Here is a 25,726-nt window from a genome sequence, read left to right as displayed (position 1 = left end):
AAATATGATCTAAGTGACTTTGACCATGGAATGATTGTTGGTGCCAGACAGGGTGGCTTGATTATCTGAGGAACTGCTGATCTCCTGGCAATTTTCACGCACAGCGGTCACTAGAGTTTGCAGAGAATGGTGTGAAAAACAGAAAACATCCAGTGAGCAGCAGTTCTGTGGGGAAAAAGGGAACGGCACATGTCTCTGCCCTTCCCTACTCATCCGTAGACTTCCTGCCTGAAAACAATCGCAAAAACAACCAACAACAAAAAAGTGATAATGTGTCGGACGGTGATTGTGTTGTTGCTCGGGCCCGAGCTGGGCGGCCATTTTGTGACGTTTACAGTGTGGGGGGGGGGTTCTGGTGCGGCGGGTCGATGGGCCGGGATGGGAGGCCCCCGGCTGGTGCCTCTCGCTGCAGGAGAGAGCTCTCCACGGGCGTCCCTCCTAGTGCCTGATCACTCTGCTGTGTGTGTGAGAGAGAGAGAGAGGAGGAGGGAGTGTGTGTGTGTGTGTGTGTGTGTGTGTGTGGAGAGAGAGAGAGAGAGAGAGAGAGAGAGAGAGAGATGGAGAGAGAGAGAGAGAGAGAGAGAGAGAGAGAGAGAGAGAGAGAGAGAGATGGAGAGAGACAGACTGGGAGAGAGGCATCCCTCGTAGTGCCTGATAGCGCAGGGTTGCTGTCGACCCTTGGGAGTCCTCTGGTAAACAGTGTGAGTGGTTTCTGAACAGAAACTAGACCCTCCTCACGGGTCATATAGCTGGGACGCTTGAAAGCCGTGCTCGAATCCCTGAACAAATCGCATCTGTTCATCTTGTGTGTGTGTGTGTGTGTGTGTGAGAGAGAGAGTGGTTTTCTGAACAGAATTAAGACTTTCTTCATCGTATGTGTGTGTGTGCTATATAAGTGTGTGTGTTGTTGTTTCTTTCCTTGAGAGAATCCAGGACTTCACCATTACTTTTGAAACAAGCACAGAGACACAACACGAGATTTGCTTCAGTTGTTGTTACAATTGCTTTCTGTCATTGTTCAAATAATATCACCCGGTTGCCTTGCTCTGATATTAATATACCGTAATTGGACTGTGCTGTTCTTGCCCTGTTCATGAACTCGTTTATTGATGAACAGTTCTGTGCTGTATATGAGAAACCGCAGAAGCATATGATTTCATTTTGGTTACAGTTATAGACAAACTGCAGAGCCCTGCGTTGTTGCCAATGTTGTTCAGCTGGCTGGAGTTCAGACTTACTGCATTGTGGCGTGGGGGATCGGTAGCCAATTAACAATCTCCTAATGTTTATGGACCAATCACAACAAATCATTCATCCTGTGAGCAAGTGGTTTTGTTTTGAGTTCCACCCTTTTTATTTGTTTCGCGAGGTGTGTTTGGGCCGCCTGAAAGTGTGTGTCCCACGGGCGAAAAGCGTGAGAGACGGCAGCCCTCAGAGCCTGTTGAGAATTTGGGCAATTTTCATTTTCTGTCCCCACGCTCAAAGGTCAGGCCCCTCCCTCTCGTGGCCACCTTCCTCTGAATTTTCCAGAAACGCAGACTTCTTGGCCCAAGCTCCTCTCACTCCCTCTGCCTTTCCCTCTTGTCTTGGCGAGACAGAAATGGGGGCACTTTGCCAGGAACGGGGGGGGGGGGGCATTGTGCCAGGAACTGGGGGCTTTGTGTTGCTAAATGTCAGTGCAGATTAGCGACGCGGTGATGGGCCTGGCTAGTGCCAGCCAGCCGCTAGCGTAGCCACCGGAGGCCGCAGCCCACCTGATTGGATTGATTTTTTTCTCCCGTGATGAGTTTTATGTACTGATCAGCGAGCTGCGCAGCGATTATGCCGCACCTCTCTCTGGTTAGCGCGTTGAGGCTTCAGACGGAGACACTGTGAAGGAGGGGGGGGGGGGCGCAGGGTGGGATCGGTGTGTGGGTTAGGCCTCTGCGATCCCCCCCGCAGACCGGCGAATCGGAGCCCAGCCGAGGAGCTCTGATCACCGTGGAAACGGGCCTGCTGATCGGGGCCCCCGACATGGAGAGGAGAGGGAGAGAGCCTGAGGGTGTGTGTGTGTGTCTGTGTGTGTGTGTGTGTGTCTGTGTGTCTGTGTGTCTGTGTGTGTGTGTGTCTGTGTGTGTGTGTGTGTGTGTGTGTGTGTCTGTGTGTGTGTGTGTGTGTGTGTGAGCGTGTGTGTATGAGTGTGTGTGTGTGTGTGTGTGTCTGTGTCTGTCTGTATGCATGTATTTGTTTGTGTGTGTGTGTGTAGGGGGGGGGGGGGGGGTTGCACATGTCTGTGTGTGGGGAGGTGTGTGTGTGTGTTCGCATGTGTGCACGTGTGTGTGTGTGTGTCTGTGTGTGTGTGTGTGTTCGCATGTGTGCATGTGTGTGTGTGTGTGTGTGTCTGTGTGTGTGTGTGTGTGCGCGCGTGTGTGCATGTGTGTGTGTGCGTATGTGTGTGTGTGTGTGTGCTGGTGCTTGTGTGCTTGTGTGAGGGGGGGGGGGGGGTCTCTCCAAGTCTGCAAACGTGGCAGCCATCAATCTGTCCAACTGCAGGAGTGATTGGGAGGCACATTTTGAGTAGGGTAGGGAGTCACGGGGGGCGGGGGGGTGCACTCTGTTCCTCTCTCTCTGTGAGGATTACCTGGGCTACGATGGCTCAAGACATTATGGGCACGCAGACAGATCTTCCAGACCAGACACTCTGCCTGGCTTCCTGGTTTGGCTTCCCACTGTGTTAACACTCTTAGGGAGTTTCCTGTGCCAGATATCTCTTTCTACTCTAAAGGATCTCTGTGCACCTTGCTGGGATGCGCTGCTTTGTGGAAAACGGTGTTGAGCCGGAGCAGGTCCCTAGCTGCTGGTTAATTAGCCGTGGTTTGGGCGGCGGGGGTGCGGTAAAGGGCCGTGTTGGGTGTCTGATGGCCGGCTGCTGACCTCTCCTGCCCGTGGGCTCCGGTCCTGTGATTATTTTGACACCATCCTGGATGGACGAGCTTCTTCAGGTATTGATTAAAAACAGGGGAGGAGGCAGGGGAGGACGAGAAATCAATACAGTTTCTGATTCAGTGGTGTGGCAAGTGCGGGTCAGCACAGTGTGTGTGTGTGTGTGTGTGCCTGCACACCTATGTGTGTGCGTGTGTGTGTGTGTGCCTGCGTGTGTATGTGTCCCTGCATGTGCGTGTATCTGTGTGTGTGTGCGTGTGCGTGTGCGTGTGCCTGCGTGTGCCTGCGTGTGCGTGTGTATGCATGTACAGTATTTGGGTGTGCGCAAGTGCCTGTACATGTGTGTGTGCGCATGCCTGTGTGTGTGTGTGTGTATATTTGTGTGTGTGTGTGTTCTATAATACCCTGCCTGTATACTTCCAGCCCTTGGTGAAATTGATACAGAAGGAAAATATAGACCTTTTGGTCTTACCCGGCCCTCAGCCAAACCTGAGGAAATATGCTCACCCTCGGAGGGAATGGTGTGTTCCAATTTCTGTCCTTTTGGAGGGGATCAGGGCAGTCCATTCCTCAGCGGAATAGGGGTGCTGCGTGCGGTAGAATGTGACAGGGCGAGCGTGTCCCCACACCGAGCCGTAATGACTGCGCTCTCCAGCGCCGGCCCCCCAGCGTTTGAGACGACAGAGCGGCTCTGCGGGCCCCGGAGCCCAGGCCTGGGATTCGGTGAGAACTGATCCACCTGTCCGTCAGCCGCGCTCACCGGCTGCTGCTGCCGCTCTCTGGGGGGGAACGCGGGACCGCTCTGACGGGCACAAGATGGCCGCCGCGTCTCCTTCATCAGATGTGATTAGCTGGAGTGTGCCTCGGTCCCCGGGCAGATTGTGCGTGAGTGTCTGTTTCTGACTACCGCTGCGTTTGTCACGGTCTGTTTGTGTGTGTGTGTGTGTGTGTGTGTGTGTGTGTGTGTGTGTGTACTGTATGTGTGAGTGAGTCAGTCTGTGTGTATGTATGTGTGTGTGAGTGAGTGAGTGAGTGAGTGAGTGAGTCAGTCAGTATGTGTGTGTGTGTGTGTGTGTACTGTGTGTGTGAGTGAGTGAGTCAGTGTGTGTGTGTGTGTGTGTGTGTGTGTGTGTGTACTGTATGTGTGAGTGAGTCAGTCTGTGTGTATGTGTGTGTGTGTGTGTGTCAGTCAGTCAGTCAGTCAGTCAGTCAGTCAGTCTGTATGTGTGTGTGTGTGTGTGTGTGTACTGTGTGTGCGAGTGAGTGAGTGAGTGTGTGTGTGAGCATGAGCACATCCGTGTTCGCGTATATGTGTGTATGAAAGTGCTGGTGTGTGTGTGTGTGTGTGTGTGGGGGGGGGTACGTACGTGTCTGACTGTGTATGTCAGTGTGTCCTCTGGTTCAGACAGCAGTGCTCTGACTCGATTAACACACCCACTGCTGCTCAGTCTCTGAGCTGAGCCCCGTGAGAGCACCAGCACAAACACACTCTCTCTCTCTGCGTCTGAAACACACACTCTCTCTCTCTGCGTCTGAAACACACTCTCTCTCTCTCTCTGCGTCTGAAACACACACTCTCTCTCTCTGCGTCTGAAACACACACTCTCTCTCTCTGCGTCTGAAACACACTCTCTCTGCGTCTGAAACACACTCTCTCTCTCTGCGTCTGAAACACACACTCTCTCTCTCTGCGTCTGAAACACACTCTCTCTCTCTGCGTCTGAAACACACACTCTCTCTCTCTGCGTCTGAAACACACTCTCTCTCTCTCTGCGTCTGAAACACACTCTCTCTCTCTCTGCGTCTGAAACACACTCTCTCTCTCTGCGTCTGAAACACACACTCTCTCTCTCTGCGTCTGAAACACACTCTCTCTCTCTGCGTCTGAAACACACACTCTCTCTCTCTGCGTCTGAAACACACACTCTCTCTCTCTGCGTCTGAAACACACACTCTCTCTCTCTGCGTCTGAAACACACTCTCTCTGCGTCTGAAACACACTCTCTCTCTCTGCGTCTGAAACACACTCTCTCTCTCTGCGTCTGAAACACACACTCTCTCTCTCTCTGCGTCTGAAACACACACTCTCTCTCTCTCTGCGTCTGAAACACACACTCTCTCTCTCTCTGCGTCTGAAACACACACTCTCTCTCTCTCTGCGTCTGAAACACACACTCTCTCTCTCTGCGTCTGAAACACACACACTCTCTCTCTGCGTCTGAAACACACACACTCTCTCTGCGTCTGAAACACACACTCTCTCTCTCTCTCTGCGTCTGAAATGGGGACAGGCCAGGGAACAGGCGTTCACGGTTCATTTATCTGATCATAAAGGCACACCTACAGATCTGTGACTCCTTTCCTTGCTGAACACCATGATTTTATTGTTACAGTTATTTATCTGACGCTTATATCCAAAGCAACTTATCGTTCATTAGACCGAGCAGGGGACAATCCCCCCTGGAGGAATGTGGGTTAAGGGCATTCTCTAAGTCCCAATAGCTGCCCATGTCCGTAATAGCTACACCGGGGCTTGAACCACCAACCTTCTGCGTCCCAGTCATGTGCCTTAGCCACTAGGCTCCAGGCTGCCCCCCGGGCCTAGTTCACAGCTGAGCCCCCCTGAATGACTCTTCTTCAGGTGTTTCATTGTCTGCGCCCTGTTGCCTGAGTAACCCCCCCCCCCCCCAGCTCCTATAGCGGATGAATACTGTACAGCCCCCCTCCCTCCCCCCAACATTTCCTCACTGCCATCTTTTGCCTGTTTGTTTAGTTTTACAGCAGCAGTGCAGACGTGTGGTGAAAGCCTCTCCCTCTTTATTCGCTCTGAGCTGCAGGCTGTTGTGCCTCGTCTCGTCGTGCGGAATCCAGAGGCACATTTTACCCCCGCTGTTGCCCTTTGTTGTGGCGTGCGTTTGTCTGGGGCAGTTAGGCTGGGCTGAGGGGCTGATTATCCGACACGGGCGTGCTGGAGCCTCGCTGAGCGCCGGTATGAGGGCCACTCTCTCTTTCTCTCTCACTCACTCGCTTTCTCTCTCACTCACTCGCTTTCTCTCTCACTCACTCGCTTTCTCTCTCTCTTGCTCTCTCTCTCTCCCTTGCTCGCTCTCTCTCTCCCTTTCTCTTTCTCTCTCACTCTTGCTCGCTCTCTTGCTCGCACTCACTCGCCTGCTCACTCTCATTCTCTCTTTCTCTCTCTCTCTCACTCTCTCTTTCTCTCTCTCTCTCTCTTTCTCTCTCTCTCTCTCTCTCTCTCTCCCGCTCACTCGCGTACAGGACCCAGCATCGCCGTGACGATGGAAGCGTCGACGCCCCGGGGATCACGGGGGGGGGTTATGCGGGCGATCTCATCTCCACTCGTAAAACGGGAGAGGTGAGGCAGCGGGGGCTTTTAAAAACGACAGGGTTTTACTCCCCCCGTCCGCCAGATTCACGACCCCCCTCTCCTCCGCCCCCCAGGGGGAAACCACCGGGCACATCAGCCGTGAAATATTGATATTTATGCCCACGTTGAAATATGTATTTGAGTGAAGATAAAACTGTGGGATTCCTCCAGGCTCAAGGGTTTGATTCGTGGCGGGGAATGGATTTACTCTCCTGGTGGAGGGGAGACGTTTATCCATTTTCTCTGTAATGACAAAACAAAATGTACCTATTTGGGGATTTGAAGCGTGGATTTGTGGGTTTTGGCGCTTGTGTTTATCCACCCGACGACATTAACCTTGAGAGATTAAGTTTTACGCCTCTCCTGTCGCCATGGGGATGGCGCGTGCATGTTAGCGGATTGCCGGGGGGGGGAGTTTGCAAAGAAAGTTTTTAAGCGTGTAGCGTGTTCCTCCCCTCGCCTGATTGGATCGCTTTCCGTCGTTCTCCCGTGCTCTGTGATTACGGCGTGGAGCGTGAGTGCCACATTCAGGACCTCAGACTCGAGTTAACCGCGAGATTGCAGGTTTGATTCTCTGCAGCTGGACCCGAAAAAACAGTTTTAAACAGGAGTGCCACTTAGGAAGACACGGCACAGGTAGTTCACTGAATACTCAAGTCCTGCCAGGCAGAGGTTACCACATTGGGGTGGCTAATCCATTAACCCTGTGAAGAGAAGGTTTTTTTCCAGGTTTTTTTTTTCCTCTCCAAAGTTCTAGAACCCCACCCGAGTTTGTGTTCTAGAACTCTGTTACTTTCATTCACCAGTAGTGATTCTTTCATCTGCATTAGAATGTTCAGTTCAGGACATTCTGATCACATATTTGTGACCTCATACCTTGAAGGGTTAATGAAGCAGATCCCATCCCAGCATGCACAGGGGCCTGGTTGCCTCTAAAAGGGCGGGAAAAATGCATTTTCACTTTCCATCAACTAATTATGACAATCGATTGATGTTGTCATGGGCAGAGTTATATTCCTCCTGAAGTTTTTTCACACTGGTAGACCTGGTATACCACAGGATTTGCTGTGTACTGTACTTTTTTTCTATGGGTAAAATGAATTGTCCACAGAGAAGTAAATTGGAATTGGCATGGAAAATTATTGTGGTTTGTAGAAACAGTGATTTGGCTTTAGTCATAACGGTGCCAAATAGTGTAATGTGTTTCGCATGCTCTACCTGACTGTGCGTGCATGTGTACATGCGTGTGTGTGTGTGTGTGTGTGTGTGTGTCTGTTAACACGCAAGCAGACATGGTTGCTGAAGCCTTTTAACATGGCAGTTAGGTCCCTCTCTTGCTGTCGTAGTTAAAAAGATTGAGAGAGAGAGCGATTGGTGTGAACTCTTCTTCTCTGGTTTTTGTTTCAGGCCTGGTAAAGCTGGGAGTCCACTGTGTCACCTGCCAGAAAGTGGCCATAAAGATCGTGAACAGGGAGAAGCTCAGCGAGTCCGTGCTCATGAAGGTAAGACTCTGTGTTGTGTTATGTGTAGAGACAGCGACACCAATAGGAACCAATGGGGGAAAACGTCGACCACACCGGGCAACACGTTCTCATCACTGCTCGTGTTCAGTTGTGGCGTCGGTCCACATGCCTGGTCACATGCCTGGTCACATGCCCCACGAGGAAACGCCGGCTAAATGACATGCCTCAGATGGGTGAACCAATGAAAATCGGCCATGAGGGCGAAATAATTTTTTGGGAAATAAAAAAAACATCTGTATCGTTGTCAGTGTGCTTCGGGGGGGGGGGGGGGGAATCAATGGAGCGCAAATTGAGCATCAGTCGATGAGTGGAAATATTTTTATTTGCTGTCAAACACGAATGGGAAAATTGGCTTTTTGAGCAAAAATACGCTGCAGGTATCAGCGGAGGGCGACTTCATATGAATTGGCGACGCTAATGGCTGGAAAGCTGAGCCCTGGGTCTGACAGCCTTAACCCTCACAGAGCTCACTCTGTCAGTCACTGCTGCTGCACCTGAGACCTCAGCACCTGCACTGCGGGTTATTCTGGAAAGTTCTGCCTCAGCGGAACTAGAGTCGCGTTCGCTTTGTCTAAACCTTGACATTCATATATACACGGTGCGGTCCGTGACTATTTGGCCGGTGGTCCAACTTCTGTTCTTTTGCCTCTGTACTCCCAACACATTGGATATGAAATGAAACGATGGATATGACCTAAAACGGCAGACTTGTCAACTTTAATTTTAAGGTATTAACATGCACACTGGGTGATTACCTCGACATAGCCCCCCCCCCCCCATTTTAAGGGACCAGAAGTAATCGGACAGTTGGCTTCGCTGAGTATTCGTTCCCACACTTGAGCTTCCCCCACCAGCCCCAGCCTACCTGTGTGAGTGCAGTGTGGGTGGGATTTAATGCACTGTAGCATGCTAATGCTAAGCTAACGCTAAGCTAATGCTAAACTAACGCTAAGCTAATGCTAAACTAACGCTAAGCTAATGCTAAGCTAATGCCTGCGGGGGGAAAATAAGCCACTGAATGTGGGGTCGCGATTAGAACAGGAGCTCTTACCACACAGACAGGCTGAGGCTGGGACTCCCTCCCTCCCTCCCCCGTGTGATAGGACCAGCGCACTGCATTCTGGAAAGCCTCAGCCCGCGCCGCTGCGTGTGGTCGTGATAGCGGGAATCGCGACGCGAAGCCTTCGCGCCGTGACGCGTTCGGCGACCGCGGCGGGGATTGTCCGCTGACGTAAAACAGATTAACCGCGACGCGGTTATTACGCTTTTCACCCCCCGCGGTTATTACTCTCCCAATCCGGGGACGCTGTCCAGATCTGCCTGTCGCCGCCCAGGGCTCGAGGCTCTGCGGTTCGTGACGTCTTTTGTGTTTAGGGAAAGCTCGTCTCCTCCAGGGACTTTTCAGAAGGGGTGTTTATGGGTTATTATTTTAATGCAGGGTGTTAGTCTAAGCGTTTATGAGGTTTTTTTTTTTTTATCAGACAAAGGGATTGTTTTGGGTGCTTTCCAGGTGGATTTTGTTAAACTGGGGTATTGAAGGTCAGATGTCAGGATGGGAGGGAGTTTATGGAAGGTTTTATGGATGTGTTTTTATTGGCGTTTTTTCCCAGACAGGGTGTTTATGGGTTGTTTTCAGACTGGCTATGATGTACAGTAATGCAGTGTTGGCAGCACGGTGGTGCAGTGGATAGCCCTGTCGCCTCACAGCAGGGAGGACCTGGGTTTGAACCCCGACCGGGACTGCTCATTGTGGAGTGTGTGGAGTTCTCCTGTGCCTGCGTGGGGTTCCTCCGGGTACTCCGGTTTCCTCCCGTAGTCCAGAGACATGCAGGTCAGGCCCCTGGGGGGAGAACACAGCCCTACTGTAAATGAGCCATGTTCCTCTCTCAGACTCTCACTGGATACAGACTGACATGTGCTGTCCTGCTCCCAGAGAATGGACAGAAGATTAGGCCGAGGAAGAGAAGGATGAAAGGGAGGGGAAGAGGATGAGAGGACTAACAGATGGACTGAGAGATTGAGGGTGGGAAAGGTTCTGTGGATGGATGCTTCTTGTGTGAGGGATAAATCGTGTGTGGTGTGACGGAGAGGTCAAACGTATCAGCTGTGCTCTCAGCACACAACACACACTTCCTCCTGGAGAATCCAGCTGTCAGTCAATCCGTCAGTCAGTTAGTAAGTCAGTTAGTCAGTCAGTCAGTCAGTCAGTCAGTCCGTCTGTCAGTCCGTCTGTCAGTGAGCCAATAGATCTGTCAGTCAGTCAATCAGTCAACTAGTCCTGCCAGTTAGTCATTCCATGAGTCAGTCTGAATCAGTCAGTCAGTTGATCTGTCCATCAGTCTGTCACTCAGTCGTTCAGTTCAGTCAGTCACACACTCACACACTCACCCACTCAATCACACACTCAATCACACACTCACTCACACACTCACTCACACTCTCACTCACTCACTCACACACTTACATACTCACACACTCACTCACTCACACACTCACTCACTCACTCACTCACTCACTCACTCACTCACACTCACTCACACACTCACACTCACTCACACTCACTCATTCACACACTCACTCACACTCTCACTCACACTCTCACTCACTCACTCACTCACTCACTCACTCACACACTCACATACTCACACACTCACTCACACTCACACTCACACTCTCACTCACTCACACACTCACTCACTCACTCACACTCACTCACTCACTCACACTCACTCACACTCACTCATTCACACACTCACTCACTCACTCACTCACTCACTCACTCACTCACTCACTCACTCACACTCACTCACTCAGTTCAGTTTAATATGGAAAACAAAGGAATAATCACATAAAATAAAGATGAAGGGCCAGGCCATACATCACAGAGTAAGGCTGTTGTGCAACCCATTACAATGCTGTACAGAACAGAAGGTCCAATAAAAAATTTCATTTCTGAAAACCATAATATCTAAATATTAATTATTAATATCTTAATAAATGGAGCAGTACAGCTGAAACTCTCATTAAGTAATGTCTCTGTTCTTTGTAAACCCCAAGGTATCCTCTTTTAGCTTAGCAGGCAATAAAGAAACAGACCTGGCCCACCTCTCTCTCTCTCTCTCTCTCCCTCGCTCCCTCTCACCCTCTCCCTCTCTATCCCTCTCTCTCTCTCCCTCTCCCACTCCCCCCCCTCTCTCTCTCCCTCTCACCCTCTCCCTCTCTCTATCCCTCTCACCCTCTCCCTCTCTCTCTTTCTCTCCCTCTCCTTCTCCCTCTCTCTCTTTCTCTTCCTCTCACCCTCACCCTCTCTCTCTTTATCTCCCTCTCTCCCTCTCCTTCTCCTTCTCTCTCTCTCTCTTTCTCTCTCTCTTCTGTTCTCTTCTCTTCTCTCACTCCTCACACACACACACACACCCATACATATGCGCGCACACACACGCACACCACGCACACATGCACACAAACACACAGACACACACACACACAAACACAGACACACACACAGGGGGGGGATGATTTACTTCTCTTACAGTTGAACTATATCCAGTGGTTCACCATAATTGCACCTTCTGCTGTAATATGCCCTGGAATGATATGAAATGGAGTTAGCTATAATCAGATAAAGGGTTATTGTCTTTCAGGGGACACTCATAGTTAGCCGAACCGGTGTAATTTAATACATGTCCGTGGCACTGAGACATGATTGTGTGTTAGAACTTATAGGGTGTATTTGTCATTTTCATCTGCCAGAAAGTTCCGTTTCTTTCCCGTTTACGTGTTAATGCTCTTTAGATTTGCTTCAGGAATTGAACAGCGTGTACCGATCAGACCGCCACTTCTTTTGTTTTATTTGTCTCCGCGCGTCTGATGACATGAAGCTCTCTGTGGGGATCGATCTAACCCCAATGACCCCTCTCCTCACTCTATTCCCCCTGAAAACCCACCCTCACCCCCCCCCCCCCACCAAACTGTAGTTCTGTAGCTTCCTGCTGCCCCTGGTGCAAAATATACAAATATGATCGTTTAAAAATGGAGTAGATAAAGAAAGGATGAGTGTTGTTCATTGTCTGGCGCCACCAGTGGGAAATCTTCTGATTTCTAAACCTTCTCCCACTGTGTCTCGTGAGGCTTTGCAGAGAGCTATAAGGAGGGCGTCTGTCCAGGAATGGATAAAGTAATCAGATGTGTAATTTAATAATAATGTGTGTGTGTGTGTGTGTGGTTGTGTGTGTGTGTGTGTGTGTTGGCTGTCGAGGGCATATTGCTAATGCCAATCTGGGACAACATGTGGCCAAGTGTGAGTCAGATCTGTCCATACTGAGGTAATGCTGAGGTCATATTAAGGCTACTCGTATACCATACTCAAACCATTCCTAGACCATACTGAGACCGTACTAAAATCACTCATAGACCATTCTAAAACCATTCTGACCATTGTTAGACCACTCACAGATTGAGATGGCACTGAAACCTTAGTTGACTTTGGGAGTAACAGCAGAGGATGCTGGGAGATCTCACTTGACGGCTGTGAAATGGCCTTCCTGCGTGTTGGTTCTTGTTTCCTTTTTGTTTTACTTTTAAGGGCGTTTAATGAGCAGCTGCAGTGTGCTAATGGGGAAACAGTGTTAGAGCGTTCAGGAGAAATTAGGCTTGTCCTCCTCACTATAAACGCTGGATGGTCTGCCTGCTGGATTATCTCCTGTCGTGTGTTTGTTGCCGTTCTGTGTGCTCAGCAGCGTGTGCGTCGCGTGCTGAGAGTCGTCCCACTGTCCTGTGGTTTAGCGCTTTGTTCTGACTTCTCTTCTCTCTGAAGATCATCTCTTCTCCAACTGGGGGGGGTGGGGGGCTCTGCAGATGGGAGAGAGGGAAGGAGGGAGGGAGGGAGAGGGGGGGGGAAGGAGGGAGAGAGGGAGAGAGGGCTGTCCCACGGATGAGAGAAGTCACATTGGAGAAACAGACAAAGAGAGACAGAGCTGTGTGTGGAGGGGGGTGTGCATAGGGTGGGTAGAAAAGAGGAATGAAGTGATAGAGGGGGGAGAGAGGGATATTTGTCAGGAACGAGAGAGACATGGGGGCCTGAGGGGGAGGTGGCGGTGCACAAGGCGAGTGAGAGAGAGGAATGCAAAAAGAAGAGAGAGAGAGTGTGTGTGTGTGTGTGTGAGAGAGTGTGTGTGTGAGAGAGAGAGAGAGAGAGAGAGAGAGTGTGTGTGTGTGTGTGTGTGTGTGAGAGAGAGAGAGTCTGTGTGTGTGTGTGTGTGAGAGAGTGAGTGAAAGTGCCATAGATAGGAGAGAGCTGTAGAGGAGAGAGAGGGAGAGAGAGAGAGTATGTGTGTGTGAGAGAGAGAGAGAGAGTGTGTGTGTGTGTGTGTGAGAGAGTGAGTGAAAGTGCCATAGATAGGGAGAGAGAGCTGTAGAGGGAGAGAGAGGGAGAGGAGAGAGAGAGAGGGGGAGAGTGAGAGGTGAAGGAGAGAGTGAGAGAGCTGTAGAGTGAAGGAGAGAGGGAGAGAGAGAGAGAGAGAGAGAGAGAGAGAGAGAGGGAGAGGAGGGAGAGAGGGAGAGAGGGGAGAGAGGGAGAGAGGGAGAGTGCTTTCCTGCAGGTTTCCTGCTGTGCCTGTCCCCATGGTGACCAGTATTCCTCTGTGCCAGATCTTTCATCTCAGTCTCTGGGTGCTGGGTGTGGGGTAGTATTGGGTGGGGGGGGGGTTGCATTCCTGCAGAAGCCACATTTCCTCTGCACTGAGGCCTGAGCAGACATTTTGATAGGAACGCACGTCCTGTTCGAGACGCGTGCAGCAGGAGAGGAGAGTCTCCGTACGGCTGTCACACAGGAGGCCGGATCGGATCGAGAGGTTCCCCCGCGTCTGTGGCTGGCTGTACGACCCCCTCACCCCCCTCCCGAAGGTCGCCCCCCCCCCCCCCCCCCCCCCCCCCCCCATCGTTAACAGAATCTAAAAATAAAATGTGCCAAGTGGACAAATAAATGATAATGCGCGACGATGTGGCGGTTTGAAAATAGCCTCTCTGTGTTGCTGCCCTCGTGGGCTGCCCGGGCCTGCATGCCTGCCCCCGTGGGTGTATTCATATCTTTAGCTCCACAGTGCTATCACAGCCCTCCTGGACTCACACAGCAATCACAGCCCTCTGGACTGACCCAGCCAATCACAGCCCTCTGGACTCACACAGCCAATCACAGCCCTCTGGACTCACACAGCCAATCACAGCCCTCTGGACTGACCCAGCCAATCACAGCCCTCTGGACTCACACAGCCAATCACAGCCCTCTGGACTCACACAGCCAATCACAGCCCTCTGGACTCATACAGCCAATCACAGCCCTCTGGACTCATACATCCAATCACAGCCCTCTGGACTCATACAGCCAATCACAGCCCTCTGGACTCACACAGCCAATCACAGCCCTCTGGACTCATACATCCAATCACAGCCTCTGGACTGACACAGCCAATCACAGCCCTCTGACTCATACAGCCAATCACAGCCCTCTGGACTCATACATCCAATCACAGCCCTCTGGACTGACACAGACAGTCACTGCGCCTCAGTCCGACTGACACAGACATTCACAGCCCTCCTGGACTGACACAGCCAATCACAGCCCTCTGACCTCAGCCAATCACAGCCCTCTGGACTCACACAGCCAATCACAGCCCTCTGGACTCACACAGCCAATCACAGCCCTCTGGACTCATACAGCCAATCACAGCCCTCTGGACTCATACATCCAATCACAGCCCTCTGGACTCATACAGCCAATCACAGCCCTCTGGACTCACACAGCCAATCACAGCCCTCTGGACTCATACATCCAATCACAGCCCTCTGGACTGACACAGCCAATCACAGCCCTCTGGACTCATACAGCCAATCACAGCCCTCTGGACTCATACATCCAATCACAGCCCTCTGGACTGACACAGACATTCACAGCCCTCTGGACTGACACAGACATTCACAGCCCTCTGGACTGACACAGCCAATCACAGCCCTCTGGACTGACACAGCCAATCACAGCCCTCTGGACTCACACGGCCAATCACAGCCCTCTGGACAGACACAGCCAATCACAGCCCTCTGGACTCACACAGCCAATCACAGCCCTCTGGACTCACACAGCCAATCACAGCCCTCTGGACTCACACAGCCAATCACAGCCCTCTGGACTCATACAGCCAATCACAGCCCTCTGGACTCATACATCCAATCACAGCCCTCTGGACTGACACAGCCAATCACAGCCCTCTGGACTCATACAGCCAATCACAGCCCTCTGGACTCATACATCCAATCACAGCCCTCTGGACTGACACAGACATTCACAGCCCTCTGGACTGACACAGCCAATCACAGCCCTCTGGACTGACACAGCCAATCACAGCCCTCTGGACTGACACAGCCAATCACAGCCCTCTGGACTCACACGGCCAATCACAGCACTCTGGACAGACACAGCCAATCACAGCCCTCTGGACTCACACAGCCAATCACAGCCCTCTGGACTCACACAGCCAATCACAGCCCTCTGGACTCACACAGACAAATCTGGACTGCAGCAGTGAGCCCCCTTCCTCCGTGAGTCCTCCCCACTCCCCCAGTCTTCCCTCCGGGGATCTGATGCTCCTATAAAACACAGTCCAGGGAGGCCCCATGTAGAGCAGGGGGTCCCCTGTATAGGGGTCCCCTTATCTCAGGCCCCTGTCCCTCTTCTTGGATATTGGGGCTCCCCTCCCCCTGCCATTTACCCTTCTGCCCTTCACTGAGACACACACACACACACACACACACACACACATGCCCGCGCACACAGACACACAGATACACAAACACACACACACACATGCCCACACGCAGAGGCACACACATCCACAGACACACACTTGCAGACACACACACATACACACAGACACACACACACACACACCCACACACACACATGCCCATATGTCCACACACACAGACACACACAGAGACACACACACACACATGGCCACACACAGAGGCACAGACACACACACACACACACTCTCTCTCCAGACTCCATTAGCTGGGTGTCCTGCAGCTTCCCGGCGGTGGAGTGGAGCGGGGTAAAGGTGACGCGGAACGCCGCTGTCCTCCGAACACGGATCAGAGCCCTGGCATTTCAGAACACGCTCCGACGCCACCCTCACGCCGCGCCACGCGCCCCCCCCCCCGCCCGAGTATCCCCCCCCCCCGCCCCAGCCCGGGCTAATGAAGTCATCGCTGGCATTTCAGTGCCGGGGGAAAAAAATAGAAACCCTCCACTTCTCCGCCGACAGAGCTAACGAGGGCCTGGCTCCACAGCCCCCCCCCAACACCGCCCACCCCCCATCCCCCGTTATTAACGCTCTGAAGCTGGGGAGAGTGGGTCCCCGTGTCGCAGCCTCCCGATAACAGCCATTATTATTTCAGGTGCGTGCGTGTCTAATTGTTGAAAGCCAGCCACCAAAGCCAGAAAAGAAAAATGCACCTGTCAGCGTTTCTCTCATCCCGTCTCTTTGTCCTCTCTCTCTCTCTCTCTCTCCCGGTTTTTTTTCGGGGATGAATGCGGGTCTATCAGGATCCTGCACACCTGGTATCCCCCCCAGTTTAAATGTCACCTTTTTAAATGCTAATGCAGACGAGTCCCCGTCCAGTCATTAAGCTGCAGTGTCACGCCCGCACAGGTGTGTGTGACAGGTGTGTGTGACAGCCTGTGTGGTGTGTGGCGTCGCCCGGACCAGCCAGAACTGCACAACTGGCAGAATGTTCTGGAACGGGCCGACCGCACGGTCTGCAATTAAGCTTTTTTAAAATCTATTTTACAAACAAGACGAAAAACACAGTAATGTTGAAACGAGTGTCCGTGCGAGTTGACTCAGTGCCAGTCTGAGCTGATTAAACTGCTCGTTTGACCTGTGCCCGGCCTGACAACACTTTCCGCAGCGTGCAACTTCTCAAAACGGCACTGCGTGGTGCGTGGTTCTGAAGAGATGGGCTCCCTGCGGGCTGTGGGTCGGGCAGCGCCAGGATCTGAATCCTCCTTCAGCCGGCGCCGCTCACTTGTAAACACAACCGCGGTTCTGTGTGGAGACTTCTGGAACGTAGAGTCACCGCAGACCCATATTGTTGGCCTGACGCTGTTGAACCTGAGGTGTGTTTGTGCTGGTGTGTTGGGGTGGGTGTGTGTGTGAGGTGGGTGTGTGTGTGTATGTGTGTGTGTGTGTGGTGTCTGTATATGTGTGTCTGTATGTGTGTGTGTGTGTGGTGTCTGTATGTTTGTGTGTGTGTGTGTGTGTGTGTGTGTGTGTGTGTGTTTGATTGTGTGTGTGTGTGTGAGTGAGTTTGATTGTGTGTGTGTGTTTGTGTGTGTGTGTGTATGAGAGTTTGATTGTGTGTGTGTGTATGTGTATGTGTGAGTTTGATTTTGTGTGTGTGTGTGTGTGTGTGTTAGTGTGTGTGTGTGTGTGTGTGTGTGTGTGTGTGTGTGTTTGATTGTGTGTGTGTCTGTACCTGTGTGTGCCTTTGTGGGATGGAGAGGTATGTTGGTGCACCAACCACACAAATGTGAACAAAAATGTATGTTCTTGCTCCGCATGCATGCGCACACACACATTGTATACTGAAGGGGTTCTGTGCACACACTGGTACGAGTTTCAGAAATACTCGAAAATCCCCCCTCCCCTCACCACCCCCAAAAAACCAATCACCCGTGCTCTCCCCATCATTCCCAGTAAGCATCACACACACACACACACATCTCACACACAAACACACAAACACACAAACACACAAACACACACCTCACACACACACACACACACACACACACACACAAAAAGAACACACACAGGCATGCACACGCAGGCACACACAGACAGGCACACAGGCTCAAACACACACACAGAGACACACACCACACTCACACCTCTCTCCGCTCCCTACCTACTCTAGTGTGTGTGTGTGTGTGTGGGTGTCCTTGGCATGTGTCCTTGGCATAATTCTGAAGCTCCACAGTCACCCCCATCCCCCCACCTCTAATCCTGCAGAAACCCCATAATGCACCAGGGTTCAAGCTGTGATAACGTGCAACTCTGTCCTGCTTCCGCCTGACTGCAACAAACCAAAAAAACTGCAGGAACATTCACAATGGTACGCCTCCACCATTACTGTCTCTGGGACAACCTTTAAGGGATTACTGTACATTTTCAGCGTTGCAGAACATTTTCCTGTTTACTAAAATATATACTAAAGTCCCATCCTCTTTTACTGGGTGCTCTGAGATACCATGACACATGTACATGTGTACCAGATATACTGACCGGCTTAGAGCAAACCATTAGCTTCCTCAGGGAATAAATCTATTGCCTATTATGTATTCATCAGCTATTGTACAGCTATTACAACTTTATAAAGCATGAAGTGTAATGTTGGTGAGAAAGCTATATAAATGTATGAGAGCTGTCATTTTCGTTTGGTTATTGGTTTAAAATTTTGATAACACGCGCTGCCAAGATAACTGATGCGTATATGACGACTACTACAAAACATGTGTTCCTCTCACTCTGCATTAATTTTCTATTGGTTATTTATGAATGAACAATGTCAGGTTATGGCTACCTGACATTCTACATTCATAAATGATTGTGTCATTGAACACAAAGGGGTGGCAGAGGGCCAGTGTTGTACGTTAGCCGCGTCGAGTCAGGCTCTGGTTCTCTTCAGGAGAGAGGGACCAGCGAGTGTGGAGGCGTTTTCACGCCCGGGGATGATGTTTCCACGGCGATGTCGTTTCCACGGTTCCTTTGTCCCTCTCCATTGTGACACGCCTGTGACTCGGGTTCCGGAAGCGTGCGGCGCCGTGGCAACATTGCCTATTCATGACCCCTCTTCCTGTCTGACAACAATGGACATCAATACGCACTCCATCTGCCACATTCCATACCACGGTGTGCAAACACTGCCTGCAGAGAGTGGGAAAGGTGTATTGGGGCAGAAAAAACGCTTTAAAAATGATGTTTGGCTTGACTTAACCTCAGGTACTTCACAGATAAATGTGTTAAAAAAAAATTATAAATGTGCTTAAATGGAAGTAAAGAATGAAAAAGGCAAAATGAAAAAAAGGCTTCCTGTTCCTTTCAGAAAAACAAAATCAGTTTTTATGGGTTTGTGCGGGTGATGAGGTGGTTGCAGTCAGAAGAGGGAGCGTGTGCAGTAAGTCCCGTCCGCATGGCCCCTCTGAATGTGGCGGGAGTTAATCCCCAGAGACCACGCCATGCTCATCAGGCAGTGCGGTCAACCTGCGAGCAATCCCATCATGCTGTGCGGAGACATCTGACCGACACCCCACCCCAGAGAAGTTCAGGGCCTGCCCTTATGCAGAACAGAAATTCTTAAATGGGGTGGAATCCTGACATGCATCGATGCATACAGTACACACACATATACTGTACATACACAGACACACACACTCACACACACACACACACACACACACACACACAAATGGAAACATCGCTTTTCCTTCACTGCATTCAGGTTCAAATATAACCGCTGGGGTCAGGTTTTCTAATTTCACGCAACCATAAGACTCCCGGACCGCAATCATCCATCACAAGAAAAAGCTTCTTTTTTTTCTTTTTTTTCTTTTTTTCTTTTTTTCTTTTTTTTCCCCACAAAATATGACTATGGGTAACCACAGCAGCAGGCTGGGCTGGACCTGGGTTAATCAAAGCAGTCCAAGCAAGCAAGCCAGGAGCCCCAGATTACTGCCCCAGATTACAGTCAGTTACTGTTAAAGAAAGGAGAAACCTGACACACGACGTACAGTACGTTTTGTTTATTTAATACATTTATTTATTTACATTACATTTTTCCCTTTTTCTCCCAATTTAGTGGCCAATTTGTACCTCCTCTATTCCCATTAGAGTTAGTGTTAGATATACCGTCCGCACCCTGCCCCCTGGTGGACCGAGGAAGAGTGACACACCTTGTTCTAGACTTCTCATCTCTCTAATCGTGTCCGCGGTTCCGAGGCGCTAATTGTACGGCGATCAGCTGACCCTGCCAAGACCCTCCTCTGGAACGAGCCAATTAATACCGCTCCACGAGAGCCGGCCAAACTTGGCTTTTGGCAGGACCGGGAATCGAACCCCGGTCCCCGGTGTGCAGCTGCAGCGAACTGCAACCGCAAGTCTGCCGCGTCTTAGCCTGCTGCGCCACCCATGTTTTAAAAACATGGAGCCGCGAATACGCAACGCGAGCGAGGAATAACAGCGGAGGTATCGCACCGTGTTTGACCGGAGACACGCGTCTTTGCCGCGTCAGCGATAAAGCTCCTACGCTCTCTGAGATAACTGTACCTGCACTTTTTGTTCTTCAAAGATAAAACACTGAAAGTGCAGTAATGTTCTCTTTGACAATGAGCAGAAATGAGTACATAGTCAGAGCAAATTAATTCTATGTTGCTGGCTAAGGTCACAATTTTATGTACCTGGAGGCTACTGCCCCAGCGACAAGCATTTGTACCTTTTTAAGCGCTTTTGAAAGGCATGCCTTTATTTCTGAGAGTGTAGCCTTGCCTCTCACCTGCTCCTGTGGTCCCGGGCTTAGCCACCGCTCCGGTTAATGGCTGCACTTTTTCACAGGGGGAGTCTACAGCCATAGTCTGCCACTACCGAGCCATGCTAGGCCTCCTTAGTTCTCCATAACTCGCCAATTATGCGCCGTCTTCCTTATCCTGGCTCTGTCTCCCGCCCATGGGGGAAACTGGCTGGAGGCATTGCTGGAGGCCACTAAGCCACTAAGCACTAAGGAGACCCCCTCCCGCCTCCCCCATTCAGACTGTGCCTTGGGTTATATTACCATAGATCCCTTATTCATTAGGCGGCAGAATGCTGGTCTCCCCCTTCCCACTCTGTTTGATTGTTTGTTTATGTGATTATGTAATTTCTTAATTACCGTCCTGACCTCTGGCTCGCTAATCCTAAATTTTTATTTTACTTCCTTGCAGTAATATTGAGAGTGAGAGTGAGAGAGAGGGGGGGGAGGGAGAGAGTGAGAGATGGAGAGAGAGAGGGAGGGAGGGAGAGGCAGAGAGAGAGGGGTAGAGAGAGAGAGTTAGAGATGGAGAGAGAGAGGGAGGGAGAGAGAGGCAGAGAGAGAGGGGTGGAGAGAGAGAGTGAGAGAGGCAGAGAGAGAGGGGTGGAGAGAGAGAGATGGAGAGAGAGAGGGAGGGAGAGGCAGAGAGAGAGGGGTGGAGAGAGAGAGAGAGTGAGAGATGGAGAGAGAGAGAGAGAGATGGAGAGAGAGAGAGAGAGAGATGGAGAGAGAGAGAGAGAGTGAGAGAGAGAGAGATGGAAAGAGTGAGAGATGGAGAGAGAGAGAGAGAGAGAGAGTGGGAGGGAGGGAGAGGCAGAGAGAGAGGGGTGGAGAGAGAGAGAGAGAGTGAGAGATGGAGAGAGAGAGAGAGAGATGGAGAGAGAGAGAGAGAGAGAGAGAGAGAGATTGTCATCCACACAGCGCAGTGGGAGATGAATGGCGGCTGGCCCTAATCTGGTTACCCTGACAGTGTGATGATGACACTGGTACCACTCTCTCCTGCCTGATTTCTTTCTTTTTCTCCAAATGAATATGGATCCCGCGTCTCCTCTCCTCTCCTCTCGGCCCTCCCCCCCCATCTGGAGACACAAAACAAAATAAATTAGCCACTTAGATTGTCCAGATCCCCGACTATCCATCAGATTTTTATTTAAGCGCGCTAAGAGGCGGTGTAGCCCAGCACGCGCGTGGAAACGCTGATAACTCACAGGGTCCTTTCTGATGTCTCCCCTCAGGCCGCTGGACTGACTGCAGCCTCTTCCCCACACACCCCACACGCCCCCACACACCCCCACACACACCCCACACACCCCCATACCCCCCCACACACCCTCACACGCCACACACCACACACCCCCACACACCCTCACACACCCCCACACACCCCCATACCCCACACACCCCCATACACCCCCACACACCCCCACACACCCCACACACTCCACACACACCCCCATACACCCCACACACCCCCATACACCCCACACACACCCCACACACCCCCATACACCCCCACACACCCCCATACACCCCCACACACACCCCACACACCCCCATACACCCCACACACCCCCATACACCCCACACACACCCCACACACCCCCATACACCCCACACACCCCCACACACCCCACACACCCCACACACCCTCACACGCCCCGCACACACACCTCACACACGCCCCACACACCCCCATACACCCCACACACACCCCACACACCCCCACACACCCCAAACACCCCACACACACCCACACACCCCACACACCCCCACACCCCCCCACACACCCCACACACCCCCACACACCCCACACACCCCACACACCACACACCCCCACACACCCCCACACACCCACACACCCCCCACACCCCCCCACACACACCCCCCCACACACCCCACACACCCCCACACACCCACACACCCCCCACACCCCCCCACACACCCCACACACCCCCACACACCCCACACACCACACACCCCACACACCCCACACACACCCCCACACGCCCAACACACCCCACACACACCCCACACACACACCCCCACACACCCCACACACCCACACACCCCACACACACCCCACACACCCCCACACACACCCCACACACCCCACACACCCCCACACACCCCCACACACCCCACACACCCCCACACACCCCACACACCCCCACACACCCCACACACCCCCATACACCCCACACACACCCCAACACACCCAACACACCCAACACACCCCCACACACCCCCACACACCCCACACACCCCACACACCCCCACACACACCCCACACACCCCAACACACCCAACACACCCCCACACACCCCCACACACACCCCCACACACCCCCACACACACCCCACACACCCCACACACCCCCACACACCCCACACACCCAACACACCCCCACACACCCCCACACACCCCCACACACACCCCACACACACACCCCACACACCCAACACACCCAACACACCCCCACACACCCCCACACACACCCCACACACACACCCCACACACACCCCCACACACCCCCACACACCCCACACACCCCAACACACCCAACACACCCCCACACACCCCCACACACACCCCCACACACACCCCCACATACCCCGCACACCCCACACCCCACACACCCCACACACACCCACACACCCCAACACACCCAACACACCCCCACACACTCCCACACACACCCCACACACACACCCCCGCACACACCCCCACACACCCCCACACACACCCCACACACCCCCACACACACCCCACACACACCCCCACACACCCCGCACACCCCACACCCCACACACACCCACACACCCCACACACACCCCCCACACACACCTCACACACCTCACACCCCCCACACACCCCCACACACCCCACACACACCCCCCACACACACCCCACACACCCCCACACACACCCCAACACACCCAACACACCCCCACACACCCCCACACACCCCACACACACACCCCACACACACCCCACACACCCCACACACACCCCCCACACACACCCCACACACACCCCCACACACACCCCACACACCCCCACACACCCCACACCCCACACACACACACCCCACACACCACACACCCCACACACACCCCCACACACACCCCACACACCCCACACACACACACCCCACACACCACACACCCCCACACACCACACACCCCCACACACACCCCACACACACCCCCACACACACCCCACACACCCCACACACCCCCACACACCCCACACGCCCCACACACACCCCATACACACCCCGCACACCCCACACCCCACACACACCCCACACACACCCCCACACACACCCCACACACCCCACACACCCCCACACGCCCCACACACACCCCATACACACCCCCACACACCCCACACACCGCTGAGTTTCTGACATTCCCGCGTCCTGTCACAGTGCTGGGCTTCATGTGACGGAGCGACACTACGCCCTCCACCGTCTCCGTCAGGGCCCAGAACCATCGCCCCGGGGGAGGGGGGGGGAGTTTCAATCCCCAATTTCTTAATTCCAGTTCAAATTTCGATTTGCTGTTCTGAATCAATTCCAATGCACTTTCCCCACGCCAAAAAAACCAGATATGATTGAAGTTGCTGTCACCGTGTGGCAGAAGGAATTGGGTGCGTTGGTGTGGGTTTTTTTTCTTTCGCTTAAAGGAAAAGTGGATGGAACTGGAATTGGATACGGTGCAGATGACCGACTCCACCAGCTGTATCCTCAGCGCTTACCATATGGAGACGGGCATGGGGCTCGCCCCCTACATATGCCGGATAATATAAATGAGGTCAAGGATATAGGGGGGAAAAAAAAGTGATTGAGAAGATGTAGGCCTTCCCTGTGTTTCCTCCAGGAAGCTACCTCTGGTGCAATATCAAATCTACCGCTGAAATGACACGTTATATGGGCCTTTGAAAAGATGGAAACTCTTTTGGCGACGGGGGAACCGTTTGTTAATCACTCTTGGAAGGATGGTTGATTCTGTGTGTCCTGGTCGGGGGGCGTCCAACTGAAACCTTTCCAGCGGGCTTCCTTCCACGCCTGTGATGTGCTCTCTAAAGGGAAATAATGGAAAATGCGGCTGCTTTGAATTGATAAGTACTTGATTATGTTTTTTGAAGGAAAAGGCAGATGTATTCCAGAATTTCCGACGGTGTATTTGTAATATTTGAAAGTACACTCTGGAGCGGAGTGGCAAATTGCACAGGAGTGGCGGATATTGCATTAGGATTGTGTGTGTGTGTGTGTGTGTGTGTGTGTGCTGCTTGTGTACGCTCCCCATATCAAAAGGATATGAGTACCTGCTGAATCGGGGCACTTTAGTTCTCGTCTCTGGCTTTGTGCAGCGTAGTATATCCTTGGTGAGGGGCAAAACACTCGTTCCCCCAAATCTCAAGTGATTACACTGAACCAGGGGGAGGGAGGGAGGGAGGGATGGAGGGAGGGATGGAGGGAGGGTGGGAAAGGGTTAAAAGCGAAGGTGGTCGCTGTGGAAACGAGCGGTTCCATCCGTCATCTGTCCGAGGAGAGCGCGTGGCCTACTTCCTCCCCGCCCTCTGCACGGCATGCTGGGACGGGTCGCCCAGGGCGGTGACACTCTGGCGGAAGGGGGGGCGGAGTTGAGTCGCATGGCCCTACCCCAGGGCACCCTGGGAAACTGCGAGCGTGGTTGCTGATTGGACCATCCTGGCTCGAACGAATAAATAAATAATATATAGACGTCAACTGCCACCACCCTCCCCCTTCCCACCAATGGCAGAACAGGAGCCATATTTAATTTGGTTCAGGGTCACCTTTAGTTCACCTTGGGCTTTGGCTCTGGGAGTTAATGATACTGCAGCAGGGCCCAAGAGCCCACTAGCTGCGGCTGAAGCTGGGGAAGACGCCATTTTGCTTACAGCACAGATAGGTGTGTGCATCCTCCTATGGACTGTGACATCACACCCACGGAATCCAGGCGACAAACTCGATTGGCTTAAACGGCCAGCCTTGCCGAGGCTTGACCCAATCGTGTTTCACGCTGCGCTTGACCTTAGCATGGCTTAGCCAATCGGCAGCCGGCGATGTGTGGGCATGAGACGTGACGGGTTTGAGTCCTGCCTCCCGCCGCGGTGTGACCGCACGCTCAGGCGGGCGGACCTCACCCTCAGCGAGACCCCCCCCCAGACGCATCGACACGTCTAAACGCCGCGTCTGCGTGATGGATAAAGGTGGAGGGCCCCGGAGCCAGGGTAGACGACAGCTCCTCCATCT

The 25,726-nt window shown here is 52.5% G+C and overlaps 1 protein-coding gene across 1 annotated transcript in view; it reads left to right on the top strand.

Moving 5' to 3' along the window:
* Positions 1–25,726, top strand: part of LOC133111304 (serine/threonine-protein kinase BRSK2-like) — a 247,753-nt gene that overhangs the window by 126,781 nt on the left and 95,246 nt on the right. Inside the window, exon 2 of the mRNA XM_061221509.1 lies at positions 7,715–7,809. Coding sequence (XP_061077493.1) covers positions 7,715–7,809 — 95 coding nt within the window. The remainder of the gene's footprint in view (positions 1–7,714; positions 7,810–25,726) is intronic.

The sequence above is a fragment of the Conger conger genome, chromosome 15 (genome assembly GCF_963514075.1).
Source record: "Conger conger chromosome 15, fConCon1.1, whole genome shotgun sequence".
NCBI classification, from domain to species: Eukaryota; Metazoa; Chordata; class Actinopteri; order Anguilliformes; family Congridae; genus Conger; species Conger conger.
Note: the sequence above shows the minus strand (reverse complement) of the source record. Positions and strands in the feature narration are given on the sequence as shown.